At 45.5% G+C, this 22546-nt stretch overlaps 1 protein-coding gene across 1 annotated transcript in view; it reads right to left on the bottom strand.

Annotated features, from left to right (window-relative positions):
• The window catches only part of LOC116686626 (titin-like), a gene marked incomplete in the record, with an annotated part of 242683 nt that overhangs the window by 194063 nt on the left and 26074 nt on the right, over positions 1-22546 (bottom strand). The window contains 25 exon segments of the mRNA XM_032511647.1: positions 34-321; positions 424-702; positions 792-1073; positions 1506-1784; positions 2843-3124; positions 3315-3593; positions 4040-4219; positions 4443-4697; positions 4785-5063; positions 6777-7055; positions 7359-7637; positions 8259-8540; positions 8641-8919; positions 9015-9302; positions 9408-9686; positions 9774-10055; positions 10158-10436; positions 10747-11028; positions 11254-11820; positions 12047-12325; positions 13510-17121; positions 17684-17734; positions 21237-21425; positions 21926-22045; positions 22242-22526. Of these exon segments, the coding sequence (XP_032367538.1) occupies positions 34-321; positions 424-702; positions 792-1073; positions 1506-1784; positions 2843-3124; positions 3315-3593; positions 4040-4219; positions 4443-4697; positions 4785-5063; positions 6777-7055; positions 7359-7637; positions 8259-8540; positions 8641-8919; positions 9015-9302; positions 9408-9686; positions 9774-10055; positions 10158-10436; positions 10747-11028; positions 11254-11820; positions 12047-12325; positions 13510-17121; positions 17684-17734; positions 21237-21425; positions 21926-22045; positions 22242-22526 (10035 nt within the window).

The raw sequence follows: 22546 nt of genomic DNA, 5'->3' as shown, positions 1-22546 counted from the left end.
AGGAACGTCGGCGAGATGTTCACGTCTACTGACCTGTCACCTTCATCGAAGCGCTTGTCTCGCTGGCTCCTGCAGCGTTTACAGCTTTACACGTGTATTTACCAGAATCTGACATCCTGACTGTTGGAACGATCAGCTTGCAGTTATTGTCAGTGCAGCTAATATCGTAGTTTGGCCCACTCTTGATTTCTTGGCCGTTGTGGAACCAGGAAGTTGTTAAGGGAGCAGATCCAGCGACCTTGCACTCCATCTCACCGGGCTTACCCACAACGAGGTGTGTGTCCCTCAGTTTTCGTATGAAACTTGGCGGAATCAACTTGTCTAAAATAAACACAGGTTATGAAGAATTTAGAAGCTAACTGCCAATGAAAAAGGTAAAAAATATCATACGACGATCAGAAAGTTCGTGAAGCGACCACCAACCTGAGACGGAGAGTTTAATTTTGCAAGAAGATGTACCGACATGGTTTGTGACCTCTAGCCTGTATTCTCCGGCGTCTGCTTTATCAGCAGAGCGGATCTTCAAGGCAGCAATCTTCTTTGAGAAGGACGTCTGATACTTGGCACCAGCAGAGAGCGCTTTGTTATCCTTGAACCACTTGGTTTTCAGTTCTGGTGAGCCAGATACTGTGACTTCAAGAGCTGTATTCTCGCCTGACTTCACGCTCAAGGACTCTGGGCTATGCACAATAACAGCGGGCTCTAGAAATTAGGGAAGAAGATGTTAACCTAAAAGAATCTGGACACTGTCACTGGAACAAACCCATAATGAAGTCTGGAGTTCTACCAACCTAGAACGGTCACGTGGGAGACAGACTCCACGACTCCAGAGTCGTTCCTCAGCTGGCAGGTGTATTTCCCTGCTGTGGTCGAGTCCGCTTTGGGAACTACAAGGGTGACCACGTTATTCTCAAATTTGATCTTCCTGTTATCACCTTCTCTGAGAATGTGGTCCTTGTCCTGAACCCAGGACACAGTCAAAGGCTCAGAGCCTTTCACTGTAGTGGTCAGCGTCAGCTGCTGGCCGACTGTCACAGACTGGTCCGCCAGTTTCTTGACGAACGCTGGTTGTTCTGAACAGTGAGTGAAAGACCAGAGGTGAGGAGGGGTAATCTCAGGGGGACTAGGCTTTTTGGTAAATGGCAAACTCATTCTCCCTCCCAAGTCGTCAAACGTGACTGGTCAGGACACCTTGGCGTCACTTTTTGATGCTCTGGGTCGGGACTATTCATTTTTTCAACATGTAGGGTAAAACCACCAAGTTATGTTTGGAAAAAGATCCTAGGTGGGGCTACAAAATGTAAATTTAATTGCAACAGGGGACAAGAAAGGGACAATAACCACCATGTCCTGGGTCAAAGCCCAGTGTTGTTTTTACTTTCGGGGGGGGGGAGCTAAAGGGGTAGTTTTGTGTTTTGGTAGTGTTGTTTCTGACACTGAGGGCCACTGACCAAGCATCAGCATTTGACAAGTTAGGATGGAGAACGGGTTGATGGGGTACTAACCTTTCAGGCTAACCGTAGTGCGACAGGTTGCACTGTCTACATTGTTTGACACTCTGCACTCGTAAAGACCAGCGTCGTCTTTCTCCAGCTTCATAATGTGGAGGGTGGCAGAGCTGGCCACACTGACTATCTTATATTTCCTGCTGTCCTTCAGAGGCCTCTTGTCTTTGTACCAGTTAACCTGGAAAGGTGGCGTGCCGTACACCTCACAGTGTAGGCTGGCGTCTTTCCCTACAACGCCCTCTACCGGACTTGGTGTTTTGATAAAGGATGGAGACTCTGGAAAATATATCAGAGGTATTTTAACAAGCTGTTCCATGGGACAGACGGTCATGCCTAAGTTCAGTCCATGCTAGAGGAGTCCATCCAGATGAAGATCATTAGTGAGAAAAAAGACAATCCTGGAAGTTACCACAGAAAACGTGAGTCACGGGTATTGTGCAGGGGTCGGCAACCTTTACTATCACAAGAGACATCTTTGGCCAAAAAAGAAGCCACACCGTCTATTGAGTCTGAGTTGGTACATAAACATAACTAAAATAATTCTAAGTTAGCGTTCATTTATGGGTGAAGTCTTCCCTGGTCTTTGCAGAGAGGCGCATATATTTTCTGAACTATCTCAGTTTTGTTTTTTAAGTCTAAGAATAGGAGCATTGATATCTTAATGAATGATTCTTTCATGTATTCTAGCAAAAACCAGCAGTAGTGGAGATTTGATCCAATTCTGAAAAGTACATTTGCTGTGCTTTATTTTCTGCAGAAGATCTGAAATTACTTTCTTTCTCAACTCTATCTGCTTACTTGTGTTTGTTCTGAAGATATTTTACAGTTTTACATTTACAGTATTACTTTTACAGTATTACTTTTGTTGTATTACGTTTGTTATTTTGGTAAACAAGCAGCATTTGCAGTGAAAGCCAATTCATTTGTCTATGCATTGTTAAATGATCCATTTTCCTCCAAGACTTTTCTTTCTTTGGAATCCCGAGCTAATCTGAGGAAACACAAGACCGCTAGCGCCGGGGTGTAGATGTACCCTACGTAGACTATGATGAACACTTTGGTTGACTGAAATGTTATACAAGCTCAATGGAGAATGTAAGAATCACTTCAGGCCTTTGAATATAATACATGAAAATGAAAAAGACACAGGAAGCCACCGGAGATCGGGTAAGGAGCGGCAGGTTGCCTCCCCCTGCTTTTAGACTGTAACAGAAGACGGGGCTGTTGGGATCCATGCTGAAGTTTTAAGACTGATTTTCATTCCTTCTTTTTCATGCCATTCGAGTTCAGAGGTGACGAAAACCACAAACAGAGATACGTGTTGGATAGCTGACCTTGGACTGTGAGAACGGTGCTGCAGCTCACTCTGCCAGCATCATTAAGAGCCTCACAGGAGTAGACTCCGTTATCCTCAAACCTGGTGGTGTGAAGCTGGAGGTACGCCGTCGAGTCAACAAACATGATTTTATAGTTGCCTCCATCCGTTATCTTTTGGTCGTTTTTGTACCAGCACATGTTGAGAGAGCGTGAGCTGGTGACCTGGCATTCGAAGCGGTGTCCCTCGCACTGCTTCACGAACGTAGTGGGAGGAAGTTTCAGGACAAACTGAGGGGGCTCTGCAAAAGTCAAAGAAAGATAAGTTACTACGGTCGGCATAAAGCAACACCTGCATGGAGGACGGTGACCAATGAGGAAGTAAATGGGATGTTGGTCAGCTGGAGACAATGGAGACAGAGAAGCAGTGAAAATGGAGAAAAAGATGGAGTTAACGTGAAAACGGTGGACGAAAAAAAGATAAAGTCCAACCTTGCACCAACAACTTGGCTGCACTTTGCACTGCGCCTGCTGCGTTGCTAACTTGGCAGCAATAAATCCCAGAATGCATTGCCTCGACGGAGTAGAGCTCCACAGAGGAATTATACGTCTCCACCCTGATGGTGCACCGTGGCCCTGAGGGGAGTTCCGTGCCGTCCTTCAACCATTTCACGGTAAATGGAGGTGTTCCTTCAAAAAGACTTCTGAAGAGCACGGTCGACTTTGGACCAACCGCCTGAGATTCAGGCTCAGCTACGAATCTCGGTGGCACTAAAACCCACACAGGAGAAGGATTACCATGAAGGACCAACACGTGTTGAGTCCGCTAGGGACGCCAATGCCCGTTTAACCGTTAACCCACAAGAAGATTGAAACAAAAGTTTATTAACAAGACTTTTTTTGCAGTGTAAAACAAAAATAAACTATGCAATTCCAGGGAATTGTTTGCATGTTTTCATGACAATACACACAACATTGTGGCTACATAACCAGCGGGCGCTGGAGCCCCCTAGACCGGATCCGCGATGAAACCATGACGTATCTATGTATGATATTTCATAATGTTATCATCTATCTATCCATCCATCTATCCATCTATCATTGCACCTTGACAGTTCCAAGTTGAAATCATTTGAACTTTAAGTGCATCATTGTCAGTTAACGGTTACCAAGGGTTACCTATTGGTCAGAAACCACCCCAACCTTTGGATGCTAACCTTTAGCGGTGAGAACGCCGCTGCAGCCACAGCTGCCGGCGTCGTTGGTCACCGTACACGAGTACTCTCCTGTATCGGCGCTCTCACTCAGTTTGAACCGCAGCGACACGGTGTTTCCAACGTGCAGCAGCTCATATTTGGAGCTCTCGGTGATATTTTCTTTCCCTTTCCTCCACTCGACTGATATGGGAAGAGAGCCGGCCACCTTGCACTCCAAGGTAACCACTGAACCCATTATTTCTTGAATGTTGGTTAGTTTCCTAACAAATGTCGGCGGAATGATTTCTTCTGTTTAAAGTGATAGTAAAAGATCATTAGAATCAAAGAAAAAACACAATAAATAAAAAATCTAAAACGAGTTGAAGCGAATTCCACAAACCTAAAACGACGAGCATGACTTTACATCTGCAAGTCCCAAAGGGGTTAGTGGCTGTGAACAGATACTCTCCGCTGTCCTCCAGCTGAGACGCCTCTATGTTCAGACTGCTGAGCTGATTTTTAAAGGAGAGCTGGTGTTTCCTGCTGGACTGGAGCTCTCTGCCGTCTTTAATCCATCTCACCCTGATCTGAGGACTTCCAGCTACTCTGCACTCAAGACTAACCGGATCTCCACAAGTCACTTTGATTACATCTGGCTTCTCAAGGATCCTGGGCGGTTCTACAACACCGAGAGACAGAGGTGAGCGTGCGTTACTAACCCCCCCGATGACATTATGCAGATGAACCAAGCCTGAAGCAGAGCTACCTTGCACTTCAAGCGTGGCAGAGCATCGGTCCTGCCCGGCGTCGTTTACCACCTGGCAGGTGTACTTCCCACCGTGAGCCGCCCGGCAGGCAGGGATCCTCAGAGTGGCCTCTTTGTTCTCAAAGCGTCTCTCAATCTCAGGGTCCTCGGAGAGACAGTTGTCCTCTTTCAGCCATTGGACAGAGAGAGGCAGAGAACCGTCCACGGTGCAGCGGAAGAGCACTACATCTCCCAGAAGAGCCGAGGTATTCTCTATCTTCTTTACAAACATTGGAGGGACTAATACAGAGAAAAGATGCCGATGTAAAAGCAGAACGTGTTTGTTGCTGTAATGTACGTCAGTCATTAGTCAAACCAACCCTTCAGAGACAATGCTCCAAACCTGATTGGCTACAGCTACTTCCAACCTGATTGGCTACAGCACACTCCTAAGTACCAACATCTTCCTCTTTACAGTCCTGGATTTTCAAGCTCACATTTTCACTAACAACGATAAGATGCTTTTGGCTGGATTTGATATGCTTTTCATCTTTCAACCATGTGACTTTTAAAGGAGCACTTCCTGCAACTGTGCAAGCAAACAGTGTTGTGGAACCTTTAACAACCTTGATGGATGTCGGCTCTACGGCAAACCAAGGAGGCTCTGATATAAAGCTAAACTAAAGCGACCTGCCGTTCCTACCAGTGATGTCATATTTCATCCTCAACTTGAACTGATAATCCGACAACATGGAAGCATGTGAAGGGGAAACCAACCTTTCACTTCTAGCTCAGCAGGGCAGCTCTACATGCCGGTACAGAAATACTTCCCTCTGTCTTTTTCACTGACTTGACTAATCTCTAATGCGGCTATAGAGTTAACAAACGACATCTTGTGTTTGACACTTTGGTGAATCTCAGCTCCATCTCTGAACTAACGCACAGAGATCTGTGGACAACCGGCAACCTCGGCCTCGAACACGTGACTGTCTCCTACTTACAACTGATACGCCTTCAGGTTTGGCCATGGAAGAAGGAGCTTCTGAAAGAAATGCATGCATTTTGTATTTTGATCACTACAAAACAAAGAAACGGATAAAGGTGATAAGCCGTATTAACTTTTTACAAAGAGCATTGCCTGGCAGGAAGTGGAACCCACGTCATTCTCTATTTCACAGACATGTTCTCCAGAATCAGAAGCTCTGGCAAAAGAAAAGCTCCAATGAGCTCCACGTGTTGTCTTTGATAAAGGAGCAGTCCGCGCTGGATAAAATCTCCGTCTGGTTTTTGAACCACCTGATGGTCAGCGGTGGCGTGCCAGACACACCAAGATTAAACGTAACCTTTGAGCCAGGCCACACGCTCGTGGACTCAGGCTTTTCAAGGATGCACGGTGGTTCTGTTGGTGGTCAACCGCTGGATTATAACAGGCAACAACATGGAGAATGTGATAATGCTTTAAACTGTAAGAATATTCTAGGGCTGGATCAGAAAGTTTGACTGTTATAATATTTGTTTGTTTCATTTTTAATTTATGGATTTGCATATTTGTTTTTCCTAATACTGTTATTAAGTGGAGACAAATTCAACTTTTGGAGACACATACCGGCTGTTATTTTCTTAAAGCGATACGCTAGAAAGACGCAGACACACCAGCACACAAGTACATATCCTCACAGGGCGTGGGCTTTGTGTAGAATCCATAAATACAACCATGAATCCACCTTTAAAAGATTATTTTTTGGGCTTTTCCACCTTTAAGTTTCGACAGGACAGTTGCGTGAGAAAGGGGGAGACATGCAGGAAATCATCACAGGTTGGATTCAGACTCTAGACCTTTACTTCGATGTATGAACCTCGAAGTACATGTGCGCCTGCTCTACCCACTGAGCCAACCCGGCCACCCATGGACCCCCCCTCTACAGGTATAAATGCGACAGACAACACATCAATCACATCACGCTTGACAGGAAAGCAACAGCAGTTCAGACAAGTGACACACATCCTACAAACCTGTCACTACGAGCACAGCGGCACATCTCTGAATCCCGGCAGTGTTCTGGGCCTGACACACATATTTCCCGCCATGTGATAACTGAGCATTTTTCAAATGTAACATGGTACTTTGGGTATCATAGGACATCTTAACATGCTCGTCTTCTGTGAGCTCCTGATCATCCATGATCCAGGACAGAGTCATGGGAAGTGACCCAGACAACACACACTTCATTGAGATCTCAGAGCCCACCATGCAGGTTATATCCTTTAGTTTCTCAACAAATGATGGGGATTCTAGTGAGAGAAGACCACAGGTCAGGCTGTAGGCTACAGGAGAATTCACACAAGCACAGATGATCCACATTGCAAAGCTTTGCATCCCTGATCTAACCTTCTACTGGCTGTAAAGAACAAGGACACTTTAAAATTGAGACAACATTACGGTGCCTAGATTACATTTGTTTTCACACATTGTTCACTGTCAGCATGGGTCCACAATGCAATTGCTGGAATTTCCATAAAAACTTCATTCATAGGCAATTGGGCAACATGTAGAAGATAACTTTCTGCAGCATTTGACTCTGTCCTTTGACTCACCTTTCAGTGAAATCTGGCAAGAACAAGATGTCTCCCCAACATCATTTGCAACAGTGCACTGGTACGTCCCAGCGTCTCCAGTCTCACACTTTGGGATTTGAAGAGTCACTGTGTCGTTTTCCACAGTGATCTCATGTCTTTTGTCAGTTCTGATCAGCTTATCATTGAGGTAACAAGATATTTCAAATGGAGGGGAACCTGAAACGGTTCCTCTCAAGATAATGTCAGATCCCTTCACAAGCTCAGATGATTCAAAAGGCCTCACAAACACCGGAGGATCTATGAAGTAAAGATAATAATTGTTTTATTTAAAGGCAATAGAGGGCTGAGGACTAGGTTCTGGTCCACAGAAGTCATTTAGCAGTTCAGAGCCTCAACATTCAGACACTCTCAGCTCTCAGTGGTTAACTAAAAGTCAATGCACCAATCAATGCATTGCTTTGAAGCGATATTTTGGGAAGCAAATTCACGAGCAGCGACCGAAACACAGGAACTTAACCTAACATGAACATAAACCTTCAGATTAGGTCTACAAACTAAAACGAGTCCCACATGAGAGATAAAGGGGCGGCGCCGGACGTCCAGATTAATGATTATAAACCACTGAGTGGAATTTGTCCGACCATGGCATTGCTCCTTATGGACGAAGTTCACAAATGTACTCCTGGTTTCTCTTCAGTTACACACTTTCCTAGTTGTCTTTGTCGCGTCTTACTCATGTTTTTGGCGCCAGCTGCTTGATAGAAATGTCCCAAACACGCCGACTCGCTTGCACATTTATGTTCATTTGCAAAGGTTTTTCTTTTTACAACACAGAATATTGGTTGACAGGCCTACAGCGTAGGCAGCACTGAACATGTTAAAGGACAACGTGGACCAGACAACCCAAACTGAACTAACCTTTGACCGTGACTGAGCTGCTGCACTCCTGTCTGCCGGCGTCGCTGGACGCCCTACAGACATAATCTCCACTCTCGTCTACAGAGCAGTTCTCTACCTCCAGAGTCGCTAACGAGCTGTCGAAGGACATCGTGCGTCTGCTGTCAGAAGAGATTTCTGAGCCGTTCTTAAACCATGTGATGCTAATAACAGGGGTGCCCTGCACTTTGCAGGACAACTTCAGAGTTTGTCCAGTTTTCAGGAGCTGTGAAGGCTCGAGCTTCATTGTAAATGTTGGGGCTTCTGCAAATTAACAACAACAATTTTGGTACAAACAAGAGGTTAAGTAAAGAAAACAACAGTTCACTCTATCGCTTTTTGGAAAGAAAGAAAGAAACAGCACCTTTCACAAAGAGGGCTGTGGTGCAGTCCACCTTCCCAGCATCGTTGGATACCTGGCATGTGTACTTAGCCGAGTCACTGGGTTGCACAGAGCGCAGCTCCAACGAGCTTGAAGAGACATCTTTCTTTATGCAACACCTCCCCCCAGAGAAAATCTCTTTCTCCTCTCTGAACCATTTAACAACCAGAGGAGCTGATCCTGTAAAGGCTGATTTCATGACAATGTCTGATCCCGGTGAAGTGTCCTGGGACTCAGGTTTCACCGTGAAGACTGGCGGTTCTTGGGGAAGAAAAAGAGCAATCAACAACTTCTGATCATCTAAATAATACCTGTTTTATATCAGCTTTAAGGCAAAGTAATTCAACTCCTCTGACCTTTGACGGACAAAGAAGCACTGGTCTCTATTTCTCCGGCATCATTAGAGACCCGGCATTTATAAACTCCACCATCACTTTGCTCCAGGCCGGTAATTGTCACAGAGGCTTTAATCTCAGTGAATTCAAGCCTGTATTTCTCATTGCTTTGGATTTCTGTATCATCTTTGTACCAAGAAACAACCATTGGCTGAGATCCAGCAACTCTGCATTCCAACGTAACAGTGCTACCAATACTCTCGTCCACTTTCTTTAGAGTTTTGGTGAAGGATGGTGGGGCTGCACGATCTGTGTAAAGAAATATTTCATACACACATATATATATTTATATATAACTTTCAAGGGACACATCTATAGGTTGTTATTAAAGACGTATTCTTGGCTAAAACTAACCTATAACAGTGACTGAGCAGGTGCACTCGTCTTTTCCGACTTTATTTGACACCTCCATCTTGTACTCTGAAGTGTCTCCTTTATCAGCCGTAAGAATCTTCATGGAGGCCACATTGTCCTTCAGAGTCATCTTATATTTACGGCCACTGATCATCTCTTTGCCGTCTTTAAACCATTTCACTTTGAGGTCTGGGCTTCCAGATATCGTGCACTCCAGTGTGGCTGAATCTCCTGCAGTCACACTGATGGACGCTGCTTTCTCTATGAGTCTAGCTGGTTCTATAATACAACATGAGTTTTAGAGTTAACAACATCTCACTTATGAGCTTTTAAACACACTTCTAATAAATAGGAATGTGTCCTAACCTTGAATTGTTAAGACAGCTTCACACTTCTGCTGTCCCGCCTCATTTTCAGCAAGGCAAGTATACTTGCCGCCGTGCTTTATCTCAACAGATGAGAAGGAAATGCTAACAATGTTGTTCTCGAAAGCCATTTTGACATTTGGATCGTCATCTCTTAGCAGCTCAGAGTCTTTCATCCATTTGATATTGATGGGAGCTGATCCTTTAAGAGTTCCCTGCAGCTTCACTGTGTGTCCCAACACTGCTGTCAAACTCTCCATCCTCTTTGAGAACATTGGTGGCTCTGAAATAACAGTGTACGTGATTGATAACGATATGAGCAGCTGCCGATAGGAGCACAGTAATTATAATTTAAGTTTGTCCTGAATGTCCTTAGGTCACTAACCTCTCTGTTTAGCCAATGACTTTGAGGCTACTGACCCAACCTGGTTTGATACGACACATTCGTATTCACCAGCATCAGCGCTCTCAAACGACTGGATCTCCAGTGAGGCCAGGGACCCCTGCGACACTATCCTGTACTTCTTATCTGCTGACAGGCTTTTCTTATTCTTTTTCCAGGTCACCTCGAAGGGCGCAGTGCCTGAAATCTCACACTCCAATACAGCTACAGACCCTCTCACTGCCTCTAAGGGGAGTAACTCCTTTCTGAAAGACGGCGGTTCTGAACAGGGACAGATAGTTAAGTTAGATGAGTTCTTATTCTGACTGTAAAAATTTCTTTGTAATAAAAGAGCTTCAAAGTACGTGTCCACAGGCAGCGTCATTTCCACATTCCCATTCATTGTGTCTGAAATCAGCTGTGCAATGCATTCTGGTAGCGTTGCAGGGACTTTCCAGAGACAGGGACTTATGTTACCTGTGTCTTTTTTGCGTCAAAATAATACTAGGCTATTTTATGTTAATCAGAGGCTTCCAACAATTACTACCATCAAAAAGACACGCCTGTGGACACATACAATAAGTCTACACACCTTTCACTGTTACTTTAGTGGTGCAGCTTTCACAGCCAGAATCATTGAGAACCTCACAGGTAAAGTTCCCACTGTCACTCAACATTACATCCTTTATCTCAAGAGTCGTTACACCGTCCTTCAGACTGATATCATATCTGCCACCAGCAAACAACTCCTTGTTATTAAAGAACCAGGACGTGTGAAGTTCAGGGGATCCTTTAATGGTACACTGCAGACGTGCAGTGCTGCCTTGCTTCCAAACGGAGGTGGCTTCCAGCCTCTTGACAAAGACTGGCGGTTCTGGAGAGGTGTGTGGTTAAAAAAGAGACCATATGACGTCAAAAGAAGTCATTTAAAAATAACAACCCCCCAGCATTGAAAGAGAAGAGATTTAAGAAGTTACAGCTGGGCTTATACCATCGAAACACCACAGAACACAGTTAAATTCATTTTCAGGTCTGCAGATTTGCATCAGCTTCAAGTTCTGCAGTAGCCATGAACATGAACTAGACAGACATCTCTTACCTTGGACCTTGACCGAGGTGGAGCAGCTTTCACTTCCAGCTTCATTTTTCACCGTACACACATAATTTCCACAATCTTTCAGTGTGGTCTTTAGGATATCAAGAGTAACTGTCTTATCCTCAAAAGACAGTTTACAGTCTGGAGACTGATGGACTTTTCTACCATCTCTGGTCCAGGTGACAGTTACTCCAGTGTCCTCATCCACCTGACACTCCAGGTGCAGAGGAGTTCCCACCACAGCCGCGATGGGAACCAGGGGCTTTACAAAGTTGGGTTTATCAATAACACGCAGCTCCGTGCTGCACTCGGTTGTCCCAAAATTATTGGACACCTGGCACACATAAAGCCCCAAATCATCTGGCAAAACGTTGCTTATCTCAAGAGTGTGCTTATTCTTTTCACATGATATTTGGTAGTGTGTGGGCACTTTGGGCAAAGCCTGGTTGTCTTTGAGCCAGACAACATTCAGTGGGGCAGATCCTGTTATTACACACTGTATCATTGCCCTCTTTCCAACATACACAGTCGGAGGCTCAGGTTTAGTTATAAAGGCAGGGGGGCAATGCTCTATAAGAATTAAGAAAAAGAGAAACACATTAGTGGTAAAATGTTCATTAACCTTCACCAACACCGTCCATCTGGACAAATACAAACCAGCAGCAGCAAGAAATCTTGAAAAACGGTCACAGTTAATCAAACGGAAGGCAAAGGGTCGACCAGAAAACAACAACAAAAGACATCACCAGCTCCGAGCTAAACCAGCGAATAAGGAGGAAACATGCGCTGCTCTTACCTGTCACATGGAGAGAGGCAGAACATTCGTCCCCACCATGCTGATTGGACGCCTTGCAGGTGTATTCACCGCTATCGTCCTTGGTTGGGTTCAGAAGCTCCAGAGAGGAAGTACTGAAGCGACTGATTATCCTGTATTTTTCACTCTCTTTGATTTGGTGTCCATCTTTGAACCACTTGAAGCTCACATTTGGAGCGTCCTCCGTTTCACATTCAAACTTGGCATGGTTGCCAGTGTTGATCTCCACAGGGACGATTCTGTGCCTGAACACAGGTTTCACTGTGTTTTTGGAAAGAAAGAGACAAACAATGCAGCGTAAGTAACCAGAAGCCAAAAGGTTTCTACTGGAGGTGGGGATGTAGTGAACCTGGGATGAAAGTGACAAAGTTATCTGGTTGTGACTGTAGAGAAGGAAAATGGTGTTAGGTTAGGGTTGAAGATGTGATGGAAGTGATTCTGCAATAAGAAAAGGAGAGAAAGCATGCAAAGAGGAAAGGACCACGAATGGCGACTGATGGGTGAGATATGAAGTCAAAGGTTGAGTTTTAATACTGATACCAGCTTTGGAAATGCCTCTGATATGGTATCTGTTTCAGCAAGTCTGCGTCTAAGTCCATGCACCAATCTGATACCACGTGATTTAGACTGAAAAATATACTTTAAAGTAGATTATGAATGTTTTTTTTTTACGTTATAACTGTTAAAGTAGATAATAAATAAAAAATGTCTCTGGAATTCATTCTCTCAAACCTGAGCCAGGCCAGAAGAACAATAATAAATGGATCTTTAAAATTCTGCCTTTTCACCATGGATGTAGAAGTAAAACGTTCTTTAAGCTAACCTTTGGGGCTCAGTTCTTAATGTTAACATTAACTTGTTGCTTCTGGCTTGTACAATTTACAGGAGAAGTTCTCTGAGGATCTCCTTCATATCCAAGTTTGATTGGTATTGTAACTTAAACTTCCCTAACCTGACTGATATCAAATGAGAAATGTAATCAAATCGGGCTTTATAAATCAAATTGATTTGGGAAATCATTGGCGACAGCCGCCCTCTTCACATTCGGTACCCTGTATCGGCCAATATGCAAGTTCAGGTATCAGTAAAGGAAAGAAATGGTATGGAACATGTCTAGTCAAAGGTGATTCAGTGAAAGGACTAATGGATGGTCATAGTGTATGAGGGTGATATGCATGTGGAGGAATGGATGTGCTTAAAGGAAAAGTGAGGATGTCACTGCTGTCTGATTAAAACCTCAAACATCCACTTAAAATACCCAAAGAAGCCTTAAAAGGCCTTTTCAGAGTGTTTTCAGTTTCAGTCTTTTAAAGGATTAGGTGGGCTTTCAACTCATGATTACTGTCCCAAGTTCATGTTTGAAGTTTGCAGACAACAGAATTGAATTGGCATTCACCGTGTGAAGTTAGTTGATGATGAAATCAAATAATTGCCCATCATCAAACCTTTCGAGACCACAGTGAGTCTTGAAGATGTTGTAGTCCTGCCAGCTTCATTCTCAGCCTCACAGACATACTCTCCTTGGTGCCTCTCCTTGACAACTTTGTTGATAACTAGTGTGTATGTGTCGTGGTCTTTGGAACACTTGAACTCTTTGCCAGATTTCACCAATTGACCATTGAAAAACCAGTGGACTTTGGTAACGTACTTTATGGTGACTGTAAATTTGGCCTCGCTGTTTTCCTCAGCGCAAATGTCTTCCAGATGATCAATGAAAACAGGATAATCTAGCAGACTGTCAGAGGACTCGCTGATCATGATGGCCTCTGATAGAAACTCCTCTCTGGTTTCTTTGTGGACAAAAATGTCCAAACGTTCCTCAACAGGAACTTGAACCACCTGCCTAGACTCATGAATCTCAGACCGACTCTTAACGGTTGCGCTTTGAAATGAAGCCCTGGCTTCAGTTTTGACAGCTGCTGACTGAGATAAAGCAGGAGGAAACCCAACTGCACTCTCTGCAACCACCATGGTGTCTACCACAGATGACAACACCTCTTTGGAGGGTGCTGAGAGAACCCGCGCTTTTTGAGGCTTGTCAATCTGCATGGCGTCCGGGTGTTCTGCTGTAAGACTTTGCTGCTCCTGGAAAACCATTGCATGCAAAGCTACCTGGAGTTCAGACCTGAGGTCAGCTGTCTGAGGGTATTCACCTTCTAAAGACAGCGTGATCTCCATGGGGGCGCCTGGAGTAGTAATCAGGTATGTAGACGTGGCTCGTTTGGGCTCTCTCTGAACTGTCACTTCCTGTACCTCCACTGCCTCTAACCGCCCTACTACATCAGCTAGCAGCACCGGCTGATCGCTGGACACAGCCGACTGGAGAGCGTCTCTGAGCTGACGTCGTACATTCAAGCTCGAAGATTTGGGAATCTGAATCACAAAGTTAAGTTCTTTAGGAAGGGACATAGTGTCTAGAGACTCGTGAACAAACAGAACTCGTTCAGGCTGCGTCAGGACGCTGACGCTCGAGCCTTCAGATGTATGTATCTCACTTGACTTCTCTCCCATGATCACCTGCTTTTCTTCAAGCAACACCGACTGTCGCACCGACTGGCCCTCCTGGATCTGGACTGCAAAGTCCTGCTCAGCGGCTTCTAAGACAGTACAGCTTTCCGTGGCAACTGCCTTCTCCTCTATAAAAATTGTTCTTTTAGGTATCTTAGGCTCAATTTTCATCTCAGGCTTGAATTTCTCCTTAGTTTTAATGCTATTAGTGTGACCTTCCTCGAGGCTGTGAGTGTCTGTGACGTTCAAAGAATGCATGATATTCCAGTTGTCCTCTTTCTGGACTAGCGCTCGCTGCTGCTTGACTTGGCTAACAAAAGGCTTCTCCTTCGGCAGCTGCATTGGCTGGGAGGAGACTGTGAGGATACTCAAAGGCATGGGCTCAGTTCCAAGCTGGGACTGAAACCCGGTCACCGACACATCGAGATCTTTGTGAGACTCTGCTGTGATCTCCCTTCTCTCCTCTGAGGTAGCTGCCTGCCTTCTAGCCTTTTCCTGTTTCTGCGTTGCCCTTTGCTTGTCGGGTTTGGTGACCCTTAGTATCCCTTCCTTTGGTAACACTGAAAACGAATGAATCGACTGGAGGTATTTTTTTGGCGGTACCTCTTTCTTTGGCTGAAGGGATGTGGATTCTGTCTTTGTTGAGAACTCTGTGGTTGCCTCGCAAACTGCAGTTCTTTGCTCTTCTTGAGTCACTGAATACAACAAAGTTGGACTCTTCCTTGCTGCCGCCTGCTCTGTAGATGGCTTTTCGCTGCTGAACCTACCCTCAGATTGCAAAACCTCCAGATCACTGATAACCTGCAGAATCACAGGTCTTTCTTCTTCTTTCTGAGGCTGCAGACACACAGAAGAGTCCAGCCCTGGTAACTGTCCTGTCTGTTCACCTTGGAGTTCAAACCTTTCTTCAGCAGCTATAGCTGACTTGTACACCACATCTTGGTGTGGAGTGATACTCTCTTGCTCTGGTTTGTGCATTTCAAATGTCTGCTCCTTGGATAAAGCCAGTCTAGTTTCACTCACCGGTGCTACCACTGGCTTAGATGGCTCTTTCTCAACCAATAGTTGAGTGGCTGCATCTAACCCTGGCAAAGGTGTAGTGTGTCTTTCTGTGAGTGGCAGTTGCCCTGTAGACTGAGCCGAGTATAAAATCTTAACCCCCTCTGTAACTCTGAAACTCTTCTCCTCCTCTGGCCTGTGGGTAACGCCTAATGTTTCATCAAGGATGGGCAGATTGGGCTCTACTTGGTGACTACTAACAAGCTGCCTCGGCTCCTTTAAAGTCTTCCCATGCTCTGTGGCCCGATCCGCCAAGGTCTCGGCTCTCACTGTTGTAAGTGGGAGGAACTCCTCAGATGTGGCAGACATGAGTTTGGACGGCTGCTCTTTGGCTAATTCGAGTTCTATGATCTCAGGACTGAGGATCCGTTCAGAGTGCTGCTCAGTGATCTTTTGTCTCTCCTGGACGGAAGACAAGAAAGTCGCCAGGTGAAGCTGTTTCACAGGAACAGCAGAGACCTGCGTGGGGAGAGTGGGAGAAAAAGAAACCCTCTCCTGTATTTCATGAGACTGCAGAACAGCTGCCTGGTGGGTAAGCTGCTCTCGGTGAAGGGTGGCAGCAGATATATCGAGCTCTCTGAGAGTGCCCACCTCCTCGCTGGGAATAATCTGCCGGTCTTCAGTGCTAATGGTATAAATCATCTGATCAGACAGAGTTCTTTTCTTGTACAATCTGGATTCTGTGGTTTGTTCAGTCATGGATATTTGCAAACCTTTTAGTTTCTTTTCCTGGACTTTTTCACGGAGAACCAGCAGCTCTGCGACACAAGAGGCTTCCCCGTATTGGTTGGAGGCCTTGCAGGTGTAGACGCCGCTGTGCTCCTGTTTGACACTCTTTATATTAATGAAGCCTGATCCGTCTGGGTTGTTCACAATGATGCAGAACCCACTGGGCTGAATGCGTATGCTGCCTTTGAGCCACTGAACCTCGGGGAGAGGCTCTCCGGTCACAGTGTACCTGAAGAATGCCTCCCCTCCTTCACACAACTGAAGAGACTCGATAGTTTTAGTGAATTCTGGCGGTTTGCCACTTACTACAAATCTTCCCCTGTCAACTTGTTCCTCCTTTTCTGGCTCCTTCACCTGAACATGCAAATAAGAAGTGCAAGTCGATTGGCCGAATCTGTTGCTGACGGTACACGAGTACTCTCCTTCAAGCTCCCTTCGAACTTCAGTAATGACCAAGCTATACTCGTCTCGCTCCTGAACAAACGTGTACACGGACGAACTCGTTATAGTTTGCCCGTTGTGGAACCACTGAACAGCAGGCTTTGGGAAACCAGAAACCATTACGGTGAACGTGGCAGTTTCTCCAACAGTCACAGCTGCCGGAGAAAGTTGGCTGAGGAAAACGGGCTTGGCCAAAGTGCTGGCGTAGCGTTTTGACTCTGGCTTAAGTTCAAGTGTTCTGGTTTTGTCTGCTAACTTTAGGCCAGTGGAGTACGACTCCCGGGTTTCCTCTTCCACTGTGACGGTGGAGCTAGAGAAGGCTGAGTGGGATAATCACAGTTTAAAGCAAAGTGAGACACTGCAACCACAAACACCGTCAGCTGCAATCATAAATCAAAAAATGGTTAATCTTCCACAAAATGCAACAGAAAACCTGACAAATGTCACGCATAAAAGTCTCCTCTATATCATAAAAGGTTGTACGGTGTTTCTTCATCATACCATTGCTCCATTTTTTGCTTTCTAAAATTATGTTTTTTAACAAAAGACAGCAAAAAACAGTTGCGTAGTTACTTATTTTGGACTGCAAGGTAAATTAAAGAACTGGACTGTTTCCCATGTTGTAGCCAATCTACTTTACATTTCCTATTCCTAACATTACTGCTGCCCATTCTCCAAATGATACATCCATAATTTACAAGAATAAAAGGTATAACAATGTCTAAACCATTATCTGGAAGATGGAGAAAGATTATTATTAAAAAACAATTAAAAAATAAATCTTACCAGCGCAACCTGAAGACAAAGTCCAAACAACAAGCATACAATCTTTGATAAGACATACACACTTCTACGTCACTGCTCTAATGAAACCATATTTACCTTTGACTTCCTCCTTTGTCTGAGTCGTGGGCTCGTGCTTGGCTGCCGTTACTGTAGAGACACAGACATTCACAAGTCAGAACCACTCTCAGGACTGCACAGGAAGTCTCAGATGGTGCAGGACTGTTAGAATCAGTGTGACGTCGTGCATCCATATCACCCGCTTGTTTCTTTTGTTCTACAAACTGAAATACTTGCATGCTTCCTTTTGGTCTGTAGTGTGCGTGTGCAGCACACGTCTGGCTTTTGTGGAAAATGCTCAGTGATATTTTTTTGTGTTTTGGTGAGTAAAGCAGGACCTGAAGGTCAGCGACCTCTGCTAAACACAGTTAAACCTTGTTGAAGAAGACGTGGTGCCAGAGTGTGAAGACGTGTGAATGAGTGGAGGGCCAAACCAAAAAGCCCCAACGAGCAGAAGGACCATAAGCATGCAGATGCCAACCTTTCGTCACAGCTTCTTCGGCTGAGTTGACATTTTTGCAAGTGTAAGAGCCCCCGTTTGCACAGCACAGGGGGCCGTCATGTTTCACAGAGTAAGACACAGAATCGTCAACATTCAACCGGTTGTAAAGCCAAAGGACAAATGGAGTGGGAAGCCCCTTCATAACGCAACACAAGGAGCCGCTGTCGCAGCCTAGCTTTCTGTTTGGGATCAGCAGCTCTGGGGGCAGTTGGATCAAGAACTCGGGGCAGCTGGAGAGGCGCTGCCCTCGCATGTCATGAGGCACAACGTCCGGGAAATACAGGTGGCTGATGAGGCTGTACGGCCTCTGGGAAGATGGAGGCAACGGTCCCGGCTTCTCCAGCGCCTCCTGCTTGTCTTGGTCGGGGGGATCTCTAGCGGCATCCCTGTCCGTCTGAGACACTTTACGCAGAGAATCGGAAGGGATTGGGGTTTCTGCTTTGAGATTGACTTCTTTAGCTGGGTGAGGATAAAGTTAGGGAGAGTAATTAGGGGTCAGAGTTCATAAGGATCCCAACACCAAAGAGGGTTAGTAGGATGGATGGATGAGGTTAGCGAGGCGAGGCTTGCAGCAGCAGGAAGAGATAAACTAGATTAGAAAGCGAGTTATTCTATTACAGTCTAACGGGTTACAGGCTAAGAGGACTTATTAAATAATGAGGGGAGGGGACGAAGCAGGAAGAGCAGGTGGAGAGCTGGGATGGACCAGATGATGAAAAACAAAGATTAACCACCTTCAACAGTGAGCTGGGCGGAGGAGCAGCTGTGGCCGTGTTGGTTGGTGGCGGTGCAGCAGTACCGGCCCTGGTCCGCCACACCAACCCCTCTGATCACCAGGGACATTAACGCCCCGCTCTGAGAGCTTTTCACCCTCTCGTTGTGGGCCACACTCCGGCCGTTATGATCCCATACCACCCCTGTGAAGGGCTGCCCAGAGAACGAGCAGCTGAACTCAGCCATCTCGCCGCTTTGCACCTGCACGTCGCTCATCTCCATCAGCGGTTTGGGGCTGGCTGAGACTTTGGTATCAACAGTGCTCTGCACCTCCGTCTCCATTTCCATCTGAATCTCAACCGTCCTCCAAGACACGGAGGAGCTCTCAGAGAGCGTCTGGGTAAACTCAACACTCCCAGCCTCCAGTCTCTGACTTAGCATAGCATCACTCCCACTAGCTAAGGCTTTTTCATCTGGGCAGTAAGAAAGAGTAGAAGAATTAGGTCAACACATCATTGCGGCTGTGATTTCTTCAGGTCACAGCTGGAGTGGAGCGTTGAGGACCAGTCATGACCAGGGACAGAGCGGACAGTGGCTGGTTTCCTGTGGCAATCATGCAAGCTGGACTGGAGCCAAACTTCAAAATAAAATAAAAAATAAAATGTATTATGTCCGTGCTTGAGCATGAGGAACCCAGAAAGCTAGATTTTCCAAAGTTCAGCTCTGTTTTGAGCATGCTGCATTCCTTTGAAATAAAGATCTGTGTCTCAGAATAAAGACGTCCCTGCCGTTATTCTTATTATAGAAGACAGAGGAGAAGACAGTCATGCAAAGAACTAAAGACAGACATGTAAGCTCGTCACCTGTGCTTACAATAAGGGTGTCAGAAAACAGATATATATATATTACCACATATATATATATACATATGTGGCCTGCATGCTCACAGAAACAGTCAACTTTCAAGATGAAAATATGAAAGACTGAAAGGGCAACAACTGGAATAATATGTGCATGTAAACATTTGCATTGTTGTTGAGTAAGCTTTAATAAAAGAAATTGTCTTGTTTGCTGTTATTTTCTACAACAGGAAGAGGTACGCCCCCCCCCCCGGCGTTACCTGGTGTCTACACAACATTGGACGTGTCAACACCACGTAATTCGCTCTTGAAAATCCAGAAAACAAGATGATTTCTCAGAAGGAACACACACGCCTGAAACCTTGCCACGTCCCCCCGGTGAACCATGCAGCCTCATAGAAATATTATTATATAAGCACAATCACGGTTATTGCTTTGTGCCAATACAAGCTTCATGTCATATTAAAACAGTACGTGTGAAGCTGTCTGGACAGATAACGGTCTTATATACAGCATATATATATATATATATATATATATATATATATATATATATATATATATATGGATAGATATATATCTATCTATCTACATATATTAGCTCTGGATGATCCCATTTACATGAAATTAAACGTCGGTATGAGCCCATAATGACCTCATAAGTACTGTCCTTGGCTGCTGAGCTCTCGATGGGGAGGGGTGAGGGGCCGACATGTTTTCTAATGTTGAAATGGATCTTTTTTGAGTGATTGATATCGATGAATAAAACCCAGAAATGGATCTGCTGTTACGTGTCTTTTTACCATGTATGTGGGAGTAAAAAGTACTTCAGACCAACTCGTTGGGGCTCAGTTCATAGTTATTAATTTTTCAAAATATCTGAGGGTTGCTTACAGCAGATACACTGGGATTGGGACACTTCCCTAACCTTAGCGCACAGTGGAAATCAGCGATGATGCATAAACTTGTCATCCTGTAATATAATACTCATATAATAACATTATTGATGACACCTATGCCATATTACGATATTACCATATCTAAAATCTAAGATGATATCTAGTCTCATGTCACGATATCGATATGATATCCAGATATTTCCCATACTATGACTCTTTTAAAGACCTTTTTGACATTTCTCTGGCTTCTTTAGGACAATCCTTTGACATCTAGACTCTGCCTTTCAGGGATTGTCTGACGATGAGTCCCCTAACACTAGTGAATAGAGGACCACGTGAAGTACAGGACCAAGGGTCCGAAACACCTGGACAACGTCCAACTGGCCCTGTAGGCTCGCGTAAATATTACACGTTTTTTCCCCTTTTTTTGCCAAATATTCAAGAACCAAAGGTCCGAAACACCTGGATAACGTCCAACTGGCCCTTTAGGCTGGTGTGGAGACGTGGCGGCATCTCTCATTACCAACATGCCAACAGAGACGTGAGCAGGACGCCTCGGAGCGCGTGCAGTAGGTACCGATGTTACCTGAGCGTCACCTGACCGTGGAGTTACTCACCGTCGATGTTCAGAGACGCGGAGCACGCGACCGTGCCCGCCGAGTTGGAGGCGGTGCAGGAGTACTCCCCTTCGTGGTGGGGGAGCACCCTGGAGATGTCCAGCTGGCAGGTCGGACCGTGCCGAGACACGGCAAAGACGTCCGACTGCCAGATCTCTCGGTCGCCGCAGAACCAGCAGATCTGCAGATCTGGAGACACACGCAGTCATCTTCATCTCGGACTCATCCAATCCAACACAACATTATGTGTAAAGCACAGTTAACCCTCGTGTTGTCCTCCCGGGGCAAAAAGGGACAAAAATCTGACATTTTCGTCCCTTTTTCAGACTTTTTTTACACTACTTTTGGAATCCATGGTCAATAACCCTCATTTATGTAGAATTATACCTAATATCTGAGTTAAAAAGCAGAAATAATGAATTATTGTGACTAATAATAATATAATATATATTAGTTAAGATCAGAGGAATGAAAGAGCGTTGGAAGGAATCCATTTTATGGGAATTTGGTTAAAAAGAGGTGAAGATGTTGAGTTGTAGCCCGGGAGGACGATGCGAGACAACACAAGGGTTAGAAAGTAAATAACAATAATGCATTTCATTTTAATGCACTTCTATATTTATGCAAATCCCAAAGTGCTACATGATAAAACATAAGTGGTAAAATGAAAGCAGAGGTGGAGCCGCTACCTTCCCCGGAGACGGAGCACTGGAACTGGGCCCGGTCTCCCTCGGGGACCAGGAGGTCCCGCATGGGAGCCAGGAGGACCGGGGCCGACACCCGGGCCACAGCTTCAGCCACTTCGGGGACTGGAACACAGAAACATGATTTAACATATAAGTTACACACATATACAGACAGAACCAAGGTCATATGATAGAAGGACTAAAACATAACCAAGGTCATATGACAGAAAGACTAAAACATAACCAAGGTCATGTGACAGAACAACTAAAACATAACCAAGGTCATATGAAACCTAACCAAGGTCACATGATGGCGTACCTTCCACGGTGAGCGCGGCGGAGCTGGCCGCCTCGCCGTACTCGTTCCGGGCCTCGCAGCTGTACACGGCGGCGTCCTCGGGGAAGACCTCCAGCAGCAGCAGCGTGTGCTCCCCCTCGTCTTGCAGGAACTTGCACCTGTAGCTGGGGGCCAGGGCCTGGGAGTCCTTGGACCAGGACACCTGGGGCTCCGGGAGACCGCTGGTCTGCACCGAGAAGCGGACCGAGCGGCCCGACATCGCCGTCTGGGGCTGCATGTGGCGCACGATCTGGGGGGGCTCGGGCACTGGACACACACACACACAC

Source organism: Etheostoma spectabile, unplaced genomic scaffold (assembly GCF_008692095.1).
Source record: "Etheostoma spectabile isolate EspeVRDwgs_2016 unplaced genomic scaffold, UIUC_Espe_1.0 scaffold406, whole genome shotgun sequence".
Taxonomy (NCBI): Eukaryota; Metazoa; Chordata; class Actinopteri; order Perciformes; family Percidae; genus Etheostoma; species Etheostoma spectabile.
Note: the sequence above shows the minus strand (reverse complement) of the source record. Positions and strands in the feature narration are given on the sequence as shown.